Here is a 23,080-nt window from a genome sequence, read left to right on the forward strand (position 1 = left end):
TCTAGTATAATATACTGGATTATGGAACTCCTACGTATAAATTTCCAGCATATTATGCTAGAATCTCATATGTAAAGAATTCGAATTCCAACATATTATGTTGGAATTTTTTCGAATTTTTAAGTATTTTTGTTCAGATTTTATTTTTATATAAAAAAAACTAAATTTTAATTATTTTTGAATATGTAGCTAATTTTTAATAAACAGTTGTAAATGAGGCTATTTCTAATTTTATTTCCATATCAGAAAAAGTAAATAGTTAATATTACCGGCTATTTGCAATTCCCACTTTACATCTTTAAAGGCCCACTTCATCAGTACAAAACCATAAAACAGAAAACTTTGACAGCTCAAGAATACAGCTTATTGGAAGGGTAAAGCAAAAACTTTCAAGCTTCCAATGCAACGTGCAAATGGATTCTTTGTAAATTATCAAACCCTACTTTCTAGAATGATCCCTTCACGCCACTCTTGCAGTAAATTATTCATTGGAGGTCTCTCTTACTTCCATTTTTACTAATACTATGTTTAGAATCTATTATTGAATTGTTTTTCTGACTTTCTATGATTCTGTTTCTTTGCTTATATCATGATTAACATTGCGTTTCCATAGGAGTGTTATAGTGTTAAGGGAAAAGGTTCAAATTTGGTACTGTTAGAAATAAGAGGCGGAGCCGGTATTTGAAGGTTATGAGTTTGGAGTTCTTATAAAGTTATTGACTTCTAAATTAATAATTAGTACATATTCAATAAATTTCACAAGACAAATACAGTGTTTCGAACATAGCTACTGTGTTCGGCCAAACCCGTACCGGGTAGCTCCGCCCTTGGTAGAAATTGCTCAATTTTGCCTTCTGTTATATTTTTGGTCCATTCACACTCTTGTTGTTAGCGTACTCTCGTATTTTCCCTTGACAGAGCTCCAACGTGAAATGTGTGAACTCAAATGTGTCCAAATTGTGCGAGAGAAAATGTCTAAAACAACTTCTAACTATGGTGTAAATTTACCCTCAGTTTGGAGCTTCATTAGGGGTCAAGGGCAAAAACGGGACTGTTTCCTAGCGGCGGGGTAATATTAATCCAAAAGTTTAAAGATGACAAAATTGCTCAATTTGGTTGACCATTTTCACTTGATTGTCATGTATTACCTTTTCCTGGAAGACTACTTTTGCCAATAAATTCGAATTTTTGTGTCTTATTTCCATATCAATCAACTATGCCTCAATGCTCGTAGACTTGCAAAGGGGTTCAAAAATTGTTTTAGATTACAAGTTCAAATCTCAAATGTGACAATCTATTTTTTTTGAATCCCCGTGTATAAATTCTTGGCTCCGCCACAACAACTGATTGCAGCCTTTATCCTTTATTAGGACTTGGGAGTAGTTGTGCGAAGCTCACGAAGGTCATGTTTGCATCTTGACATTTCCAAAAGAATGTTTTTTGAACAGTTGGGCGAGCTTTAATGCTGCAATATTTCTAATGGGATAGGAATGTCGTATGAAAAATGAAAGTTGATATCAATAATTAGCTCCCTTTTTTGTTAAAGTAGGATTTGAGTTTAAATGGAGTAACATGGTTAGTAAGGATTCATATAGCCGGCCCCAACTTGTTTGGGACTGAATCATAACTGTTGTAGGATTTGAAGTTCCCTGCTATTGTATGTCGTCAGTGCAGAGATTGTCCTGTCATTTACTAAAGGATTTGTGCTTAGAAGAGTCCCTTTTTTGACTACCAAATACATGCGAAGATAAATATCGCTTCTCGTGTCTCGCTGTGCTTAGTTGATTTCTTCCTGAATGTTGATGTAATAGTTTCATTCTTGAAAAATCACTGATCTTTTCATGTTAAAGATTTTCACTCTTACAAAGTTTTATGTGAGTGAAATAAAAGACACTGGCAGTTTCTTGTCTCTTGTTTGTAGAGAAGGTTGCACTAATATTATCCAGAGTCAATATGCAAATTCTCTTAATGTTTTTTAAAGTTGGGTTTTTGTTTAATGATCATGAAATCTGCTGTTTCAATTTTGAGGTTCGGATACAATGAGTCCGGCCATCTACCTTTCTCCTCTTAAATACCAGACTTGGTTAAACAACTAGTTTCAAACTTGTGGCGTGCGCCTACCATATATCCAACGGTGTACTACCTTTAATGAACTAAAATCCTGGATCGCGTTAAAGTTAGGTTCTTTCTCTGGTCACTTAATATGAAAGACACGATTTGCTTCGAAGGGGGAAAAATGGGTGGGGGTGGGAGGGGGTCAGCCAATGACATGACAGAGAGTGCTCCTTGGATGACAATTGCATTTTATATTGCTAAGTGAGCAAAAGCATAACCAAGATTAAGCGCTAATGATGGATTAGCTGTCACATGTTTGCACATGGTTATTTCCCATCAAAGTTTATGCTGTTGGATGATGGTCTTGCCGTTGTTCACTTCTATGAGTTGAGATAGTATGTGCATTCCGAAGTGTTTGACAGTATATAAGGAACCCAAAGACCAAATTTTTTTTGCTTACATTTATGATCAAATCCAGATGAACACCTTATTGTCATATCTAAAAACAGAATGACAATGTCAAGGAGAAAGTTTCTTGGATCAATGTTAATATGATATCTTTGGTCAAAATGAGTCAGTTTGAGTCAATAACCCGTCTTTCTATGACATCTGATTTCTTTCAGGGCTTTGTTATGATACCAATGAACCTGTTCTCAAACATGCTTTTGAGCAACATGGTGAGATAATTGAAGGTAATGTGCGGATGCCAATAGTTCACTTTGTTATTATGACTTGCTTTTATATGGAGGTATAAGCTTATCCACTTTCAGTAAAAGTAATATGCGATCATAAAAGTGGAAAATCCAAAGGATATGGGTTCGTGAAGTTCACTTCTGAAACTGCAGCTAGCAAGGCTTTGAAGGAAATGGACGGTCAGGTAAGTGCAGAATAGCATAAGTTCTACTTCTATTCTTATATTTGCTCTTACAGTTTGTTTATTATGCTTCTCAGTTATTGGATGGCAGAAATATTCGTATCAGTTATGCCCACAAAGAATGACATTGAGGGTTCCAAATCTCATCTTTCCTCGTACGTCTCTAGATTCTCCACTTTTTGTTATATTTGTTTATTGCTTACTCTTACACAAGCATATATCTTTTAATTAAAAGAAGTTACTGAATGTTCTGCTGATTGTGTTCTTCCTGAGAATTTACTGAGAATTTTCCATATCATGATATCGTGATCTTGATGTACACTTGCCTATGTCTTCATTGCAATATTGAATACCTTCAGCTATGTTCATTAATACTCTGTTTAAACCAAGTACAACCACCCTAAGAATTCTTAAATGACTTGAAAATAAGTAAGGTTTCATTTTGTGACGTAGGTGTGTGCAAGAACTAGCGATTTCAGCCGTGAAAGTTGGTACTGAAGATACTTGTTGAGGATTCTTCAAGGTTAATCTTGATTCTTGAGTTTGGTCAAGGGAGAAACAGCCACCGAAAAGGTCCTTTGCCATGATTTTGCATCGCGTGTCAGGTTCAAATCAAACTTTAATTGATCCATTTTCTTTTTCCCTTGTACTACGCATATTCATGTTTTGTGTAGGACACAGGATTGTTAAGGAATTAATTTTACAGCTGTTACAAGGGAACTATGATTGTGTTAGCTTGTAATTTTTTAGGGAGAAAAGCTCTTCTATCAATAATATATAGAGCCATTCAACTTGCTCAAAACTCTGAACGGAATCAAAAGAATTATTTCATTTGCATCACTTTGATTGGATTTGGAGAAGTCCAGATCATATTAAAGTTAAATGCTGCCTTCTGTATTTGCACATTGTTTTAAAAAGACCAATTCTTTGACATTTGACCCCTTGTCCTTGGCTAACATTTTGTATGATTTTGCAAATTTTCCTTCCCAGAGTTTTATCAAATGCTACAACGGAACTATTTTGGTCGTAATACTACCATATCTTCCAACCCATGATAAGTCAAACCAAACACGAAAAGGAAGATCTTTCACAAAATTTGAGCAAAATAATACTCGTTGATGAAATTAGGAGAAACTAATTCCTTTCGCCTGATGAAGATATACTATGAAGTGAGGTGAGGAAACAACAGACTTTGCATCCAGTTACACATGATTAGGGGTGGCAAACGGGTCGTACCGGGTCGGATATGGGCGGGTCAAAATGGGTAATACATAAAACGAATAAATTATCCGACCCGACCCATATTTAATACGGATAAAAAACGGGTTAACCGGCAGATAATATGGATAACCATATTATCCATGGTGTCTTGAATATGATCACTTTTGGGAGAATTCCTAGTCTCCCAAACTTGAAGAACGCCCAATTTGAGGCTTTACAAATGCATAAGTTAAACCCATTAGTTATCCATTGGTTATCTATATTCTAAGTGGATAATATGGTTCTTATCCATATTTGACCCGTTTTTAAAAAGTTCATAATCCAACCTATTTTTTAATGGATAATATGGGTGGATAACTGCTTTCTTTTAATCGTTTTGCCACCACTACACATGATGAATACAGAAGCAACAGCTATTTATTCCATGGCCTTTAGCATAGTCAACATATTGGCATACTTCAGGGTTTTGCATAGATAGGTGACAAACTTGATAGGTAACGGTGAATGATACATGCTATCATAAAAACTTGTACATACATTTTATGCCGAGTCTGTTTTAGTACAACAACAACTATGGCTCAGTCCAACTATAAAAGTAGCCAATTTATGAAGAATCCTCACGATCCTTGCCCTTAATCTTCCGGAAATAAAAGAAAAAGAAAAAAAAGAAGAACAAAATAAAACAAACTCAAAGAGCATAGAGAAAGGATTGAAAAGAAGAAGAGAGATGGATTATTGAACATTTACAACTTTACAAGAACCTAAGAAAACAACGACAATGTAGTATCCTGAAGAAACTTGAGATTAGCTATCATACAATCAATATAATTAGCTAACCTTCAATTACCAGAAAGAGATTTTGAGAAATGAGAACTTTTTGGAGCCTCAGATCTTTACTTTGCCAAATCTTGTATTGTGATAAAATATAACCAAGGAAGTATTTTCTCAAGACTAAAATACTCTTATCCAAGAATATAATAAGGTTTAAAGCATGACATAAATGTATTAGAGAAGTTAGATAATTGGTTCAGTTGCCTCTGTGTACCAAAAGACTATGTTGCTTGGATCCTCAAAAAATGTAGCCGCACCCGTGTCGGATCCAAAAGAAGGAAGAAAAATCAAGAATCATGATTTATTCTTTGCGATCAATGGGAGATCGACTAGGATGTCACACATCGTATTGGGACGGGATGGATGAAATGGAGGCTCGTCTCCGGTGTTCTGTGTGATAAGAATATGCCATCAAGACTTAAAGGGAAGTTCTATAGGGCGATGGTCAGACCGACTATGTTATATAGGGCGGAGTGTTGGCCAGTCAAGAATTTCCATGTCCAGAAGATGAAGGTGACTGAAATGAGAATGTTGAGATGGATGTGCGGGCATACCAGGTTAGACATAATTAGGAATGAAGTTATCCGGGATAAGGTGGGTGTGGCCTCTGTGAAGGACAAGATGGGGAAGGCGAGACTTAGATGGTTCGGGCATGTGAGTAGGAGAGACACAAATGCACCGGTGAAGAGGTGTGAGAAGTTGGCCTTGGAGGGCCAACAGAGAGGTAGAGGCAGGCCGAAGAAGTACTGGGAAAAGGTAATTAGGCAGGATATAGCGTTGCTCAGCTTACTGAGGATATGACCATGTATAGGAAGGTGGGGAGGTTGAGAATTAAGGTAGAGGGTTAGGTAGCCCAGCGCTGTCCTTATTTGTTACAGTAGATTTAGTACACCACATAGTGTCTTTCGTGTATTTTCGCATTTCTAGACTTCTGGTATTACTTATGGTTGCCTTCGCTTAGGTTTTCTAATTGCACTACTTAGTGTTAGTTTTGTGTTTTCGCTTGATTTTACAATTGGTTTGCTTGTCATTGCCCCTTCCCTTTACCGGAAACAACCTCTCTGCCTTCTTAAAGGTAGGGATAAGGTTTGAGTACATACTACCCTCCCCAGATCCCACTTATAGGAATATACTGGATTTGTTGTTGTTGTTGGTCAATAGTAGACAAATTATGATAGGGAAGGCCAGGATGTCTCTAGTCTGGTTGTTGTGCTGACTTAGTAGAATGGGATGTTGTAGGGGGAGACAACATGGGACAAGTGGAGAATCAAGTTGAGGATATCATTTTATCTGATAAGAGGAGCTTGAGACAAGAAAAAGAATCATTTTCACACATAATATAGACATTTTCTAAGAACTGTTCTACAAGTTGCTCCTCTGTTGCTTCCTTTTTGTTTTTTCCATTTGGAACTTCTTTTAACTTCTTTTTCCAACTTCGCATTTCAGATACTTGGCTGTAGGACCACTATGTCACTTATCTGAGTTTGAACACAAATTATAATATCTTGACCATTGATTTTAGACGAGTTTAGTTTCACATAAAAGATAACTCATGTAAGTATATATACTAAATAAGAAGTTGAAGATCTGTATAGGTGATCCCAACTAGAAATGAGTGCTCATTTGAAGACTCTTAGAGAGTGTTTGACTAAGCTTATAAGTTGGTCAAATTGACTTATAAACACCTTTTGGCTTATCTACGCTTTTGGTAAACATCTAAAGTGCTTATAAGCTAAAATCAGTCATAAGTCATAACCTGGTCACCCTCAACTTATGGCTTTTCAGCTTATAAGCACTTTTAGTTTGACCAACACTTTTACTAATTTATCCTTAATAACATTTTCTAATTCACAAAATACTTTTCTCAAAATAAATTTCTTGACTTTCTCTTCATTCCATATTCGTTGTTAATTCTTTTCTTTACAAAGAAATTTTTTAATTTATAATCTTTTGAAAAACATTCTAGGGTATTTCATTCATTTTAACAAAAAATAGTTTATCAATACTTTTTTATCAAACAAATCAACTGCTTATTATCAGTTTCAGTACATCTATCCAAACACGTAAATGCTTATTTTAAAAATCAGTTTCGGCACTTAAAAAAACTTTTCAGTACTTCAAGCTTATCAGCTAATCCAAACGGGCTCTTAGTATGTTAGAGGTATAATCACTAGAGTATGTTAGAGAATTCCTAGTGTTAGATAAATCTAAAAGTACGAAGTATTGAAATATTATGGACCCAATGAAGCATTTATGATAATGAAGATTCATACAACCGACGTCAACTAGCTTGGGTATTGAGGCATAGTTGTTGTTATTGTTAATGTAGTAACTTGGAAATAAGGCAGACGACATGCTAAAATAGGTTAAAATACAGTAATAATATAAAAATTGTTTACATCATATAGATTAAATCCTTTTAGATAGTAAGACCTTATTGCACAAGGAAAACCGTTGAAATGGGAGAGTCAAGTGATCTAGGATTGATCAAATTTGCCTTGTTATGTGAGAAATGAATGAATCCAACTCCATGTTCTTAATACCACCTTCTGCTACTGATATTTTAAGAGCTGCACTCAAATCCATTGCTCTGCTCCTCATTTCTTCTCCTTCTTTAGACACCATTAATTTTTCCACTGCTGCCTGCACCATGGCAGATGTTACCACCTCGTGCCTACGAGTCCAATCCTTAACGACTATGCCAACTTTTAAAATCTTCGTGACCAATATAGTATTTCGGGGTTGATCCGAATGCATTGGCCACGCTGCTATTGGCACGCCCATGGAAATGCTCTCCATGCACGAATTCCATCCACAATGACTCATGAAACCGCCAACGGAAGAATGTGCCAATATTTCTAACTGTGGCGCCCAATCCCTTAACACGACTCCCCTTTCTTTAACTCTCTCTTCGAACCCTTTTGGTAGTTCGATCTTTCTTGAATGATCTTTCGCGAAAACATTCCCTTTATCGGCATCTCTCAGTACCCAAACGAACTTCTGCTCGCTTTTCTCCAATCCAATTGCCATCTCCTTGATCTGTTCATCCGAAAATGAAGTTGTCGTGCCAAAAGACACGAAGATCACGGAGTTTTGTCCTTGTTTGTCTAGCCAACTTAGACATTTATGTCGTTTGTTACTACCTTTGGTCCCATGTTGTACTAAAACAGGATTGAATGGTCCAAGTGCCCACTGCTTTGTGTTATTACTTATCTGTTCCTTGGACAGCAAATCAAGAAAAGGACCTTCTATCACTTTGCATGTGTTGTAAATCCTTCCTGAATTGAACTTCAAGTAATCGTATTCATTTTTAATAAATTTCTCAAATTCAGGACTAAAACAACCTTCAAGTGAAGGAACATCTTTTAGCATATTAGCATCAATGTTAAAAGGCCTGCCCATATTCTCCCATATGAACAAGAACAATGTGAAAGCTGACACACTGTGAAAAGCATAGGCTTCTGCATTTGGTAAGTACACAAAATCTTGAACCACTGACCCCATTAGGGAGTCATGGATGATAACAATTCTCTGGCTTTTCGACGAGAGGACACGAAGAAGTTTGGCCACGGGCTTTCGTAGATGAGACGTTGCCTCGAATGATGGTTGAAGATGGCAAGGAAATTTGATGGAAGCGTTCGGATTAGGAGGGGGAGATATGAAAAATGGTGTTGAGAATTCATGAAAATAAATGTTGACTATAGAAAAAGGATCATGAACTCTTAATTTAGCTTGATGAGTGTGTGTCTTGGTTGTAACATAATGAACTTTTATATTATAGGAAGCAATGAGTTTACATAGTTGAAGAAGTTGATTGAGATGTCCTTGTGCTGGAAAAGGGACTACAACTACTACAATATCATGATTTTTTTGGCCATGGTTTTGGAAATGGAGATTGGAGGCCATTGAGAAATCTAATCTATGAATGTTTTATTTCAAAACTAGATATGTGCTTTACATATATATATACACACAGAGATAGGAACTTTGGTGTTATTAGGGCCTATGTTTTGCTAGCAATTTGAAGACTAGTCGACGGCTGTAGTTATGAAAATACTTACTCGTACCTAATGTTTATATTAAATTAATAAGTTTAATGTTAACGGTCTCAAAATAAAGTGACAATATATATCACTTAATATAGGAACTTTGGTGTTATTAGGGCCTATGTTTTGCTAGCAACTTGTCACAGGTCATTGCATTGTATTGTGTTTGCAAGACTAGTCGACGGTTGTAGTTTGGAAAATACTTACTCGTACCTGATGTTTATATTAAATTAATAAATTTAACTTTAAGAGTCTCAAATTAAAGTGATAGTCTCAAACACTTAATCATGATTAATCGATACTCCCTCTCGTCCTACTTGTCACCTTAGCCTTTTGCACACATACTTTAAGAAAACATTAATAATATGAGTTATTTGATTGAATTGCCCTTATTTTTATTCTTAGATCTCTCAATCTCTTTTACTTCTTTGAGGAACATTTATTAGAGTAGAAAGGGTAAAATTGCAAAAAATATAAGTAACTCTTTCTTGTTTTTTTAAACCATAATTATTTTAAAACAACTATTTCTAGCCAAAGTATAGCTAAATATGACAGAAGGGAGTACAAGGTTTATATAGATGTATTACACTCATTGATTTGACGAAAATAACGTGCGCAAGTAAAAGACAATCTGGTACACAAAGTATCTCGCTACGAGTAAGGGCCGCACCCCAGTATATGCAATTGTTTTTGTCTGTTTTAGTGCAGACGATATTGGAACAGGGGTAACATGAAATTGTTTTTTATTCAAGAAACTGTTACATTAAGTTAACCATGTGAATTTGCACCCAAAATAAATTAATAAAAAGTTAACAATATAAATTGATGGATATAATTGAGGAATAAAATACTTGCAAATTCACACAAAAGCCTAAGGGCGTGACGCATGCCGTTAGTTGTACACTGCAAAGATTAAAATGTAGGGCATGGGTGATTAGTTTGTCATATGGTCCTTATCTATTTTTGTGATGTTATTTGATATCGACTGAGTTTTAAAATGTACTTCCTTCGGTCATTTTTACTTGTCATTTATACTAAAAATAGATGTTCATTTTTACTTAGTACTTTACGTATATCAAGAGAAGACAATAATTTTTTTCCTGTTTTACCCACAGTAATTATTACCATTTCAAATCATTTTCTCAAATCAATAAAATATGCATCAATTAATATGGATAACATGATAAATGATACACTTCATTTATTATTTTTTAAGGGGAGTGAAAAGTCAAAACGTGTCAAATAAAAGTGACCGGAGGTAATAATATTGTTCCGTATTGTTTTTTTCTATTCTTTTAAGGTAGGACTGCAAGAGCAAGGTGGGAAGTTCTTGGAGGGAGGGAGCCGAGGGTATATCGGAAACAGCCTTAGGGGTAAGGTTTGCGTACAAACTACCCTCCTCAAACCCAATTAGTGAGATTATACTGGATTGTTGTTGTTGTAAGCTAGGACCGCATCGTTGGGCGTTGGCAGAAATGAGGAGACAACCAATACACATTTAGGGCGGACAATATTGCCCATCTTAAAGTACGAGCTTTTCCATTTGTTTCGAGATTTGAAGTTTATGAGTTATAAATTTATTAGGAAACTCATCTCTGATCTTTGTTATTGGGTTCGTAATTAAATATTTATGTATATTAAATAAAAATTTTAATACAAATATAATATCTAAGCAAAAATGATTGGGTTCAGCCGAAGTCACACCTAATGGGCTAGCTCCGCCCCGTTTTCTACCTATGGGCAACATTCCACCCATCGACATGTTGAATATGCTCTTTTGGTATCGCGTTCATTCTTTAATCCGTTGAACCACTTAAGTTAAAGGACAACTTGACGCACAAAGTATCTCGCATTCACGTATGATATGGGGATGGATCGCAATCCAAGGGTGTGATGTAAACAACTCATGCAAGTATTAATTGCTGCTTTTACAGTTCAAACTTATGACTTATAGATTACACGAAAATAACTTTATGGTTGCAAAACCACTTAAGGCCTCTAATAAAAGAAAAAAGTTTAAACAGAGAAAAATGAGAATTTTCAAATCAGTGTGAGAATAGTACAATGTGGTGTAATTAAGAATAATAAACTTTAGCTACTTCACATTGCAATTTACAACTAAAGTTTCAAATTAGATATGTTCAATTTTGATTTTACATGATGGACAGATGTAAAAGCAATATAAAAAGATTTGCGGCTTAAAGTTATCTATATGACTAGGGAAGCATGGAATATTTTTTTAATTTGAAAATTGCAATTAGAAAACAAAAAGATAAAAAGTAATGTCGGTAAGGCCAGAGTTATTACCACTGTGGTCGGCAAGAGCTAAACAATAAAACTAATGATTTGCTATTTTCAGCAAGAATTTAATTAAATATAAGGTTAATTTAGGGAAAAAATGGCGTGGGATAATCACTTTTTAACATGGTATTTAGTTTTTATCCAGTATTTTTAATGCTGAGCTCAAATAGCCACAATTCTATTAAAATTAATACGAAAAGACGTTATTACCCTTTCTTCATTAGTGTTGTGTAAATACACTGCACACATGAAGTTAAGGACGTCGTGTCCTTAACATTTACACTACACATATGAAGTTAAGGACATCATGCCCTTAATATTTACACAACACTCATAAAGTTAAGGACATTATGTCCTTAACATTTACACTATACATATGAAGTTAAGGACATGAGATCCTAAAGTTTAACAACAGAAGGTGCAAATACAAGTTAAGGACATTATGTCCTTAACATTTACATTGCACACATGAAGTTAAGGACGTCGTGTCCTTAACATTTACACTGAACATATGAAGTTAAGGACATGATGTCCTAAAGTTTAACAACGAAATGTGCAAATACAAGACACTTTGTCCTTAATATTTACACAGTATTTATAAAGTTAAGGACATCATGTCCTTAATATTTACACAACACTCATAAAGTTAAGAACACTATGTCCTTAACATTTACACTGCACACATGAAGTTAAGGACACCATGTCCTTAACATTTACACTACACATATGAAGTTAAGGACATGAGGTACTAAAGTTTAACAACAGAAGGTACAAATACAAGTTAAGGACATAATGTCCTTAACTGCACACATGAAGTTAAGGACGTCGTGTCCTTAATATTTACACCGAACATTTGAAGTTAAGGACATGATGTCCTAAAGTTTAACAACGGAATGTGCAAATACAAGACACTTTGTCCTTAATATTTACATAGTATTTATGAAGTTAAGGACATCATGTCCTTAATATTTACACAGCACTCATAAAGTAAAGGACATTATATCCTTAACATTTACACTGCACACATGAAGTTAAGGACACTATGTCCTTAACATTTACACTACACATATGAAGTTAAGGACATGAGGTCCTAAAGTTTTACAACAGAAGGTGCAAATACAAGTTAAGGACATTATGTCCTTAACATTTACACTACACACATGAAGTTAAGGACGTCGTGTCCTTAATATTTATACTGAACATATGAAGTTAAGGACATGATGTCCTAAAATTTAACAACGGAAGGTGCAAATACAAGACACTTTGTCCTTAATATTTACACAGTACTTATGAAGTTAAGGACATCATGCCCTTAATATTTACACAACACTCATAAAGTTAAGAACACTATGTCCTTAACATTTACACTATACATATGAAGTTAAGGACATGCGATCCTAAAGTTTAACAATAGAAGGTGCAAATACAAGTTAAGGACATTATGTCCTTAACATTTACACTGCACACATGAAGTTAAGGACGTCGTGTCCTTAACATTTACACTGAACATATGAAGTTAAGGACATGATGTCCTAAAGTTTAACAACGGAATGTGCAAATACAAGACACTTTGTCCTTAATATTTACATAGTATTTATGAAGTTAAGGATATCATGTCCTTAATATTTACACAACACCCATAAAGTTAAGGACACTATATTCTTAATATTTACACTACACACATGAAGTTAAGGACACCATGTCCTTAATATTTACACTACACATATGAAGTTAAGGACATAAGGTCCTAAAGTTTAACAACAGAAGGTGCAAATACAAGTTAAGGATATTATGTTCTTAATATTTACACTACACACATGAAGTTAAGGACGTCGTGTCCTTAACATTTACACTGAACATATGAAGTTAAGGACATGATGTCCTAAAATTTAACAACGGAAGGTGCAAATACAAGACACTTTGTCCTTAATATTTACACAGTATTTATGAAGTTAAGGACATCATGCCCTTAATATTTACACAACACTCATAAAGTTAAGAACACTATGTCCTTAACATTTACACTATACATATGAAGTTAAGGAAATGCGATTCTAAAGTTTAACAACAGAAGGTGCAAATACAAGTTAAGGACATTATGTCCTTAACATTTACACTGCACACATGAAGTTAAGGACGTCGTGTCCTTAACATTTACACTGAACATATGAAGTTAAGGACATGATGTCCTAAAGTTTAACAACGGAATGTGCAAATACAAGACACTTTGTCCTTAATATTTACACAGTATTTATGAAGTTAAGGATATCATGTCCTTAATATTTACACAACACCCATAAAGTTAAGGACACTATGTCCTTAATATTTACACTGCACACATGAAGTTAAGGACACCATGTCCTTAATATTTGCACTACACATATGAAGTTAAGGACATAAGGTCCTAAAGTTTAACAACAGAAGGTGCAAATACAAGTTAAGGACATTATGTTCTTAATATTTATACTACACACATGAAGTTAAGGATGTCATATCTTTAACATTTACACTGAACATATGAAGATGTCCTTAATATTAGCACATGAGTATTTTTGTCCGGGCAGATAAAAAATTATTAAGCACTGACTAAAAAGTAAATACATTTTAAACGGTGACTAAAGAGTAAAGACATCTCTAATTAGTGGCTAACCGTGCACTTCTCCCTAATTTAGGGTGGGGGGAGGGGGGGAGGGGCGAGAAATACCATATCAAGATAAAAATATGATCTCTTTAACTCTTAAACGGAGATGTGTTATAGGAGCAATGGAGAAATTCTGGTACGGAACACTTCCCGTTTTACTGGATCCCAAAATTGAATTAGTCGAGTCAAATACTAGAAAATATGGACAATAAAAGAATTCATCAAATTCGATGCAGAGTAGTATATTTGTTATAGTAATATAATACTCTCTTCGTTCTTGTCCGGTGTACTAAAAATAAAAATTTCTAAGTGAAACTACTACTAAGGGTAAAATCGTCATTTAGATACAACCGGCTTCAATTCTCTTTCATCTATCCCTGTCAAACAACAAATGGAGGCTAAAAACAAATCTATGTGAAGAATTTGGGTTTCCATCTCTAAGCACCGCGAATTTGATCGTTAACTTCACCTTTAATTTCTAATGGACGCCACTATAAGTTTGTTTTCTTTTCTCAATGTCCCATTACAGGTTTCTCTTCATTTTCAGAAAAATCCCAAATATGTTATTTCTTTGTTTCTCATGTTTTTGGACTTAGCTTCTGGGTTCGTACCAAAGTTTTCCATTTTGATTCACGGGGCGGCCGAATAAATATTGGGGAGAGGTGATCAGGCAGAACATAGCGAGACTTCAGATTTTTGAGGACATGACACTTGATAGAAAGATGTGGAGGTCGAGTATTAGGGTTGTATGTTAGAAGGTAGTTGAGTCTTGTGTTATTTTGTATCGTTGTGAGATTAGTCTGGTAGGATTTTTGTCTATGCTAGCTAGTGACAATGTCGTGTCTTACTATTTTGCGTTTCAGTGTCGGACCTATTTACTAGCTATCGTTTTTGTTTTTGTTTTTTTTTTCGTTTTTGCTTTGAATCTTTCTTTTGGATTTTATGTTGTTTCTATTTTTTCTATGATTTCTGTGATAATACTGATATTGTCTTATTTTGTCTTTTTGTCTTCCTGAGTCGAGGGTCTTTCGAAAACAAAATTTCTACCTTTTCGAGATAGAGTCTGCATACACACTATCTTTTTCATAACTCATTAGGTATATTTTAGTGGGTTGTTGTTGTTGATGATATGTACCTAGAATTGATGAAGATATTAATTATTGGTCCGAATGTTAGAAACATGTGGCTTTAATGTCCACATCATCAACTAGACACAAATCTAAAATTGTACTAAGATTAATTCACACAAAAATATTGGCCCCACCCTATTGATCTCACTTCGATATTATCCAATTATGTACATCCACAGGAATCCTTTATTTCTTATGGTGGACTTTCTACCATGGAAATTCGGATTAGTCGAATACGTTAAATATATTCACTGCTGAAAAAATAGAAATTGGCTACGGTCAAATTCTATAGCTAAATAAAAAATTTGTCTCTAATCTTATTTTAGCAACGAATTACAACAACAACAACAAATTCAGTATAATCCCATAAATGAAGTTTGAGAATAATAGTGTGTACGCAAATTATTAAGAAAACAGATTATTAAGAAAATTTTGGTAGTTACGAGCGATTTAGCAACAGATTAATGACGAAGTTCATAGTTTTTTTTTTTTTTTGTGTGTGTGTGTGTGTGTTGATTCTAAATAGATTGTAGACTTCACATTTATTATAAGTTAGGTAGAATTTAATATTTGTCCCAATTAAACTAATGTTTATTTCTGCCGACAATTTTGTCGAGAACATGATTTCTAAGGGTTAAGTTTTCAAAAACTAACAACAGATTTTAAAGTAGCACTAGACAGGAAAATAAAGCACGTGCTAAAAAATGGGGAGACAGAATCATGCATTTATGTCTATTTTAATAATGCTCCTCGCGCGTATCTCGATTTTTGATAGAACGTTAGCTAATATCTTCCACCAACACAAATATCAATATATTCATGTTTTCTCAAGTATCCAAGTACAAAAAATTATTCGATAATTAGTATACCCTTTTATGTTTCTTTTTTGATATATAATGTATTTTTCTAAGCACCTATAAATTTATTGAATATAATTTCCAACACGAGTTGATTATAACCTTGCTCTACAATAAAAATGAGGCGTTAATTTTTTTAATTATTTTTTTCTACCCTTATAATTTATCAAAATCTAAAGAAGTCATAATCAATTTTAATTATTGCTAATGTTTAAGCAATTTGTTTAATCTCTCTCGTATTATCATGTTGAACTTTATTGATTTAGTTTTGAACTTTTTTTTTTTCAAACCAAGGCAACTGATATAGAAATTGTTAATGGTAATTGAATTAATAATTTTTACAAGATTGAGTTTGCCAATTAGAGTATTCTTCTACTTATACAGTTTCTCTTAGAACTTTTAATTCTAAATATAAGTTAAAACAAATAATACTATTGTAACTACTATGTTTCAAGAGTCATTATAAATTTTAATAGTTACTTATCAAAGTAGCTTGAAAAATGTCTACAAAGACACTCAAAGAATTAAGAAAAAATGTTCTAAACTAACATCGTAAGAAGATCAATTTAAGTTAGGATGAATAAAAGATCGGAAACAACTAGTAACTACAATTTAAGATGTATAAAACTTTTAGCTATAATTATTTTAACCAAATAATTTTTTTATCAATAGTACATATATTATTTATAGACTTTGGGCCCTAAGTATTTCGGGGGTCTAAGGCCATTGCCTTAGTGGCCTCGGGCTTTAGCCGACCCTGCTTCTACAGTAGGCTACATATCATTACTGCCTATTTGCCATCAAAGATTGCGGTGGAGTGGATACGATTTTTCACCTTAATAAGAAGTCATTTAAGTTCAGGCTCTAGCTAAGATTTTAATGCCATCATCTTTTCTCAACTACCAAATTATTTAGTAAGCGTTTGGACATAAATTTAGTTGAAACTTGAAAAAAAGAACTTTTGAAGTTGTATTGAAAAATAATTTTTTATAAGTTGAAGTTTGAACATGCATTTTACGTGGAAAAAATTGAAGTTCTGTGAGTGGTAGAAAATTTACACCCAAAACCTGGCCTCCATCAGCTTTTGGAACTTGAAAGATTTTCTTCTAAATTTTTTTAAAAATTAGTCAATTCTATGAACAAACAATATTTTTTTTTGAAAAAAAAAATACATAAGGAAAATTATGTCCAAACGGGAGTTAGAGTCAAACTGAACGACTTTGGCTACGTCTCATTTTATATTAGTTTAGAAAATAAATTCTGGTATATTAGTTAAATTCATATAATTATCTCTATAACTTAATCATAGTAAACTAATAATCAGATCGTCGACATGGTAAGGAGGGTATTCCTACTTTCAAAGAAATAATTTGTGTACGGGTAAAATCGGGGGCAACGTCTATCCCGATTCCCCGATGAGAGAACGAAGGACGAGCACAAAACCAGGAGGTTGAAGTTGAGGTCAAAGGCCTTTCGTATCGAGACCCCGCAAGAGTGAACGATATATCCGATATCGGACATGATAAAGTGACGCGCCCGAACCGAATGTGAGTTCTAGACCTCGGGAGACACGGTGAATGGTTATGCATGACGGATAGAAGGCCTTGATACCCGCTCTCAGTCGGATGCCAGGGTATGAATCTCACTCGATGTTGATTATAGATCAACAATTATCAGGAAAAGAAGTTTTTTACCTTTTTAGAGTTATACTAGGGCTGAAATTAACTCTCTTATTATATAAAGAGGAATTTTTTCTTTAAGCGGACACGTTGTTACACGCATTCCGAAGCGATAAAAGTTTATTTTTGTTCTCTAAGCTACTGTTAACAGCGTTGTTCACTAGTTCTATTCTTTATTCACGACTGGGCCTAAATCGAGGGCACAAACGAGAACGAGCTCATTATTCAATCCAAGATCAGTCGTGTCCTTTATATTGTGAGTGGTTTGATTGTTTGGTTCATTTTTAATTCATTTATCTATTATTCTTGATTATTCGTGTTAAATTAAATCACGTATCCTTTGAACCGCTTACAAATTCAATTATTATTCAATTTTGGGGTAAACAATAATATTGAAAACCAAAAGAACAGGTGGGGAAGATAAACATTGGTTATATGAGTTTTATAATTAGATACGTGTTTATTAATTGTCAAAAGGACCATGTTTAGACAAATAATTGTTAAAATAATACGGGCTAGCCAGTTTTCAGACTGGTCATTCAAAAATAGCCGGCGTTTGCCAAGTCATTGAAAAATAGCCACTATTTTGCTGCAACAGAGACCGGTCCAGCATAATATACTGGAGTTCGGTACACCTGTGTATAAACTTCCAGCATATTTTGCTGGACCGGTATACTTTGCTGGCTCCAATATAATATACTGGAGTTTCAATATATTATGCTGGACTATTTTCCGGATTTTGAACAGTGTTTTCGTTCAAATTTATCTTTACATGAAAAATGGCTAAATTTCGATGACTTTTGAAACTGTGGCTATTTTTGAATGACCACTTGTAAATCTGGCTATTTTTGAATTTCTCCCAAATAATCTGCTAAATATAATAAACAAATTATTATTTAGTTAATTATCTCATGATCATTTGTTTTTAATATTTAGTAGGAGTAATTTTTTTTGCCTAATCTGTTATTGTAAGTGTTTCATTTTGGTAGGTATAGGACTATAGGTTTTGAAAAATTAAGGAACATCAATGCGCCACTACAAATTAATTATTTGTCACGTTTTTTTCTTCGTCTCTTTGGGCATTAATTACTCTCTTTGCAACGTACGTGACATATATTGATTCGGCACAAAATTTAATAAAAAATAAATAATTTTAAAATTTATGATTTTAAATATGTCATAAAATTTATGTGGCTATAGCATCTTCTAAGAGGGCAGCCCGGTGAGTAAACTACCGCTATGTACGGGGCCGGACCATAAGAGTCTATCATACGCAACCTTATTTTACATTTCTACAAGAGGTTGTTTCCACGACTCGAATCCGTGACTATAACATCTTCTCATTAAAAATAAAATGTGACGTTTAAAATATTATTTTTAAATATAAAACTATGATTTTTTTTAAAAATGAATTAATAAGAAGATGGTGTGGAGCCACCCACAATTTTACATGTGATTCAATTCAAAAAGCCAGATGTCACCATCCTATTGGCTTACATGTCAAACTCAATTTCAGAGCATGTCCTTGTCTTAAGTGGTTATTAGCGCCTTAATTTAATAAGAAGCTATTTTCAAGGTGTGGACATTTATCTTTGCCATTTCTCTTTTAAGGTCATTTTATAACTTAATTTTTCATACCAAAGTTGTCCGAGTCAGTTTGCGCAGCAGAAATATCATCCTTTGACCACTTTTCGGCTACGTCTTTGAAAAATAGTTATTATTCCGGAGTTTCAAATTTCACAAGTGAAACTTCATGATAATATATTGAAGTATTACTTCTAGAATTTGAAATTTCAAGATAATAGTTATTCTCAATTACATGAGTTGAAAATTGACTATATGGCAGCTTGGTCTGTCAACAAGCCCAATTGCGAAGTAGTCATGTCTAAACCTAGCAAATGGGCTCATTAGGCCATATCTGATCCATACTAGCTCATTGTATTTGGAAGAATTAATCAAAATAGCCGATCATTTAACTTTCTAAATTAATATAGCCAGTATATATATATATATATATATATATATATATATATATATATATATATATGTATGTGTGTGTGTGTGTAATATGTATGTATGTATGTATGTATATATGTATAGTATTTTATAACCTTATAAAACTAATGTATAATCTATATATATACCGGCTTAAAAAAATAATTAATTTATATATATATATATACCGGCTTAATCTATTTAAAAAATAAATAGTGAATAGCTATTTATCTAAAGATCCCTTATATTTCATTTTCATGTAAAATATTTTCCATCCGAAAGTGGAGAAACTGACTTTCCTTGCTATGAGCAGAATTTATTTTCCTTTGACTATCTTAACTTTTAATTTTATATTATTTACTCTAACCATCATATAGATTTTGTTGTTAAAATTTAGTACTTAAAAAATTCATTGAAAACACTCTTCGAATTACTAATATTATTATTATCAATATTTAATTTATTCTTTTTCATAAAATTATTTTCATTCATCAACCAATTACCGAAAATTTCTCGGAAAATATCTAATTCCTTTTTCATGTTTGTCCTATACTTTTTTAGTTTTTTTTAAAAAATCTTACTATGTTTTATTGAGTAATAGGAATAAAAGTAAAATTAAAAAAGGAAAGAATATGATTCCATTATATGATAAGGTTAATTTAGTCATTTGGCATGGAGTTAACGCTAAATCTTATTTTGAAATTAAATATCGAGCGCGGATAAATTTTCACTTATCTTTCAACATTAAACTACAAGAACAAAAACACATTTTAGCGGAGAATTAAATTTAGAAATTGAGACGTACTTGATTGTCATGACGTATTTAGGAATAATATATTAAAACAAAGTATAAACGCTAAAAAATGAGAAAGGGCCATGACGAATCAATGATTATTGTTCATAAGGTCGTTTTTTATAGGTCCACACAATTTTAGGCGAATCGGAACTTGTCACCTAATTTCATGAAGATGACGTGGATATTAGCACAAAAAAAAAATCGTCTTGAATTCTTGTTTTATGATTGTAAAACGCCAAAAACGAGGAACAATCATGGCGAGCAATGACCAGTGTTCATTAGGTCGTTTCTGATGGGCCCACAAAATTTTAGGCGATTCTGAACCCATCGCTTGAATTCATGAAGATGACGTGGACATTAGCACACGAAAAATCGAAAATCATCCTTGAATTCCTGTTTTATGGCCCTAAAACGCAAAAAATACGAGGAACGCTCATGGCGAATCATGATAATTGTTCATTAAATCGTTTCTGATGGGGCCACAAAATTTTTGGTGATTCGAGCCTGTTGCCCGAATTCATGAAGATGGAATAGATATTAACACATAAAAAATTAAAAATCGTCTTGAATTCCTGTTTTATGGCCCTAAAAGGACAAAAAATGAGGAACGATCATGGCGAAAAATGACTATTGTTCCTTATGTCATTTTTAACAGGTCGACAAAATTTTAGTCGATTCGGATTCGGTCGCCGGGATGCATGCAGATATCGTGGGCTATAACAAACGAAAATCTGGGAATCGGCGAAATTTCAGTTTTATGACCCTAAAATACCAAAAATGAAGGACGGTCATAGCGACACGATGTCTATTATTCCTTTGGTCGTTTTTAATGGTCGACAAAATTTTAGGCGATTCGGGTCTGGTCGCCAAATGCATGGCTATAAAAATGAGGAACGATCATGGAGAAGGGATGACTATTGGTCCTTAGGTCATTTTTTATGGGCCGACAAAATTTTAGGCGATTTGGGTCCAGTCGCCCGGATGCATACAGATGGGCGTGAGCTATATAGCACACGAAAATTTAGGAATCAGGCGGAATTTAAAACGCCAAAAAATGAGAAATTGTCATGGCGAAGCGATGACTATTGTTCCTTAGGTCATTTTTGATGGGCCGATAAAATTTTAGGCGATTCGAGTCCGGTCGCCCGGATACTTATAGATGGCGTGGGCTACAACACACGAAAATCTGAGCATCGAGTGAAATTTTAGTTTTATGGCCCTAAAACAAAAAAGTTGGCTCGGTTAAGGCGAAGCGATGACTATAGTTACTTGAGTCATTTTTGATGGGCCAGAATATTTTTGGTGATTCGAGTCTGTCGTCCGAATTCATGAAGATGTAATAGAGATTAATACACAAAAAATTGGAAATCGTCCTAAATTCTTGTTTTAGGGCCCTAAAACGACAAAAAACGAGGAACGGTCATAGAGAATCGATGACTATTGTCCCTTAGGTTATTTTTGATGGGCTGACAAAATTTTAGGCGATTCGGGTCTAGTCGCCCAGATGCATACAGATGGGCGTGTGTTATAGCACGCAAAAATATGAGAATAAGACGGAATTCTAGTTTTATTGTCCTAAAACTCCAAAAAAGGAGGAACGGTCATGGCGAAGCGATGATTATGATTATTGTTCCTTAAGTCATTTTTGATGGGCTAGAAAATTTTATGGTGATTCGAGCTCGTCGTCCGAATTCATGACGATGGAATAGACATTAACACACGAAAAATTAAAAATCGTCATGAATTCCTGTTTTATGGCTATAAAATGCCAAAATACGAGTAACGGTCATGGTGAGGCGATGACTATTGTTCTTTAGGCCGTTTTGGATGGGCCAGAAAAATTTTAGGCGATCCGAATCCTTTTGCTCGGTCTCATACAGATGTCATGGGCTATAACACACGAAAATCTAGGAATCAGGCGAAATTTTAGTTTTATGGCCCTAAAATAAAATAATACGAGGAACGGTTATGGAGAGGCGATTATTATTGTTCCTTAGGCCATTTTTAATGGGCCAACAAAATTTTAGGCGGTCCGGATTCAGTCGCCCGTGCCCATATAGATTGCGCGGGCTATATCACACGAAAATTTGGGAACCGGGAGGAATTCCAGTTTTATTACCCTAAAACGCCAAAAAATGAGGAACAGTCCTGAAGAGGTGATGAATATTGTTCCTTAGGTTATTTTTGATGGGCTGAAAAAATTTTAGGCGATCCGGGTCCGGTCGCCCGGTCCCATACAGATGGTGTTGGTATAGTACACGAAAAGTTTTGAATCGGGCGGAGTTCCAGTTTTATGGCTCTAATATGCCAAAAATGAGGAATAGTCATGGTGAGGCAATGACTATTGTTCCTTAGGCTGATTTTGATGGACCAACAAAATATTGACGATCCGGGTCCGGCCGCCCGGGCCCATGCAGATGGTGTGCGCCGTCTCACACAAAAACTTGGGAATCAAGCGGAATTTTAGTTTTGTGGCCCTAAAATGTTAAAAAATGAGGAACAGTCATGGCGAGGCAATGACTATTGTTCCTTAGGCCGCTTTTGATTGACCAGCAAAATTTTAGGCGATCCGGATCAGGCAGCCCAGGCCCATGCTGATGGCATGGGCTATAGCACATGAAAATATGGGAATGTGGTAGAATTCTAGTTTTATG

At 34.3% G+C, this 23,080-nt stretch overlaps 2 protein-coding genes across 4 annotated transcripts; one reads left to right on the forward strand and one right to left on the reverse strand.

Moving 5' to 3' along the window:
- Positions 1-326: 326 nt before the first annotated feature.
- On the forward strand, positions 327-8,922 carry LOC104095985 (glycine-rich RNA-binding protein 4, mitochondrial-like). Of its 3 annotated transcripts, XR_004507011.2 has the most exons (6): positions 327-494; positions 2,679-2,747; positions 2,826-2,932; positions 3,021-3,084; positions 3,383-3,534; positions 8,314-8,838. XR_004507011.2 is itself a non-coding variant. In XM_009602256.4 (5 exons), exons 1-4 carry the CDS (start codon positions 401-403, stop codon positions 3,052-3,054), a joined length of 318 nt encoding a protein of 105 aa, XP_009600551.1. In that variant the 5' UTR covers positions 327-400; the 3' UTR covers positions 3,055-3,084; positions 3,383-8,922. The 3 variants fall into 3 exon arrangements, 2 of the variants coding, with proteins under 2 accessions (XP_009600551.1, XP_018626151.1); XM_009602256.4 differs by having other exon boundaries at positions 3,007-3,084; positions 3,383-8,922; XM_018770635.3 differs by having other exon boundaries at positions 3,383-8,838.
- LOC104095976 (zeatin O-glucosyltransferase-like) lies at positions 7,203-8,887 on the reverse strand. The gene has a single exon (XM_009602248.4). It carries the CDS (start codon positions 8,885-8,887, stop codon positions 7,469-7,471), a length of 1,419 nt encoding a protein of 472 aa, XP_009600543.1. The 3' UTR covers positions 7,203-7,468.
- Positions 8,923-23,080: the final 14,158 nt, after the last annotated feature.

The sequence above is a fragment of the Nicotiana tomentosiformis genome, chromosome 4 (assembly GCF_000390325.3).
Source record: "Nicotiana tomentosiformis chromosome 4, ASM39032v3, whole genome shotgun sequence".
Lineage (NCBI taxonomy): Eukaryota > Viridiplantae > Streptophyta > Magnoliopsida > Solanales > Solanaceae > Nicotiana > Nicotiana tomentosiformis.

Bases quoted from the DNA above. Each gene is read 5' to 3' on its own strand.
- LOC104095985 (XM_018770635.3), top strand. From the start codon at position 401: ATGCAACGTGCAAATGGATTCTTTGTAAATTATCAAACCCTACTTTCT. The intron at 495-2,678 runs GTCTCTCTTACT...GATTTCTTTCAG, and splicing joins CAGTAAATTATTCATTGGAG to GGCTTTGTTATGATACCAAT. The intron at 2,933-3,020 runs GTAAGTGCAGAA...ATTGGATGGCAG, and splicing joins TGAAGGAAATGGACGGTCAG to AAATATTCGTATCAGTTATG.
- LOC104095976 (XM_009602248.4), bottom strand. From the start codon at position 8,887: ATGGCCTCCAATCTCCATTTCCAAAACCATGGCCAAAAAAATCATGAT.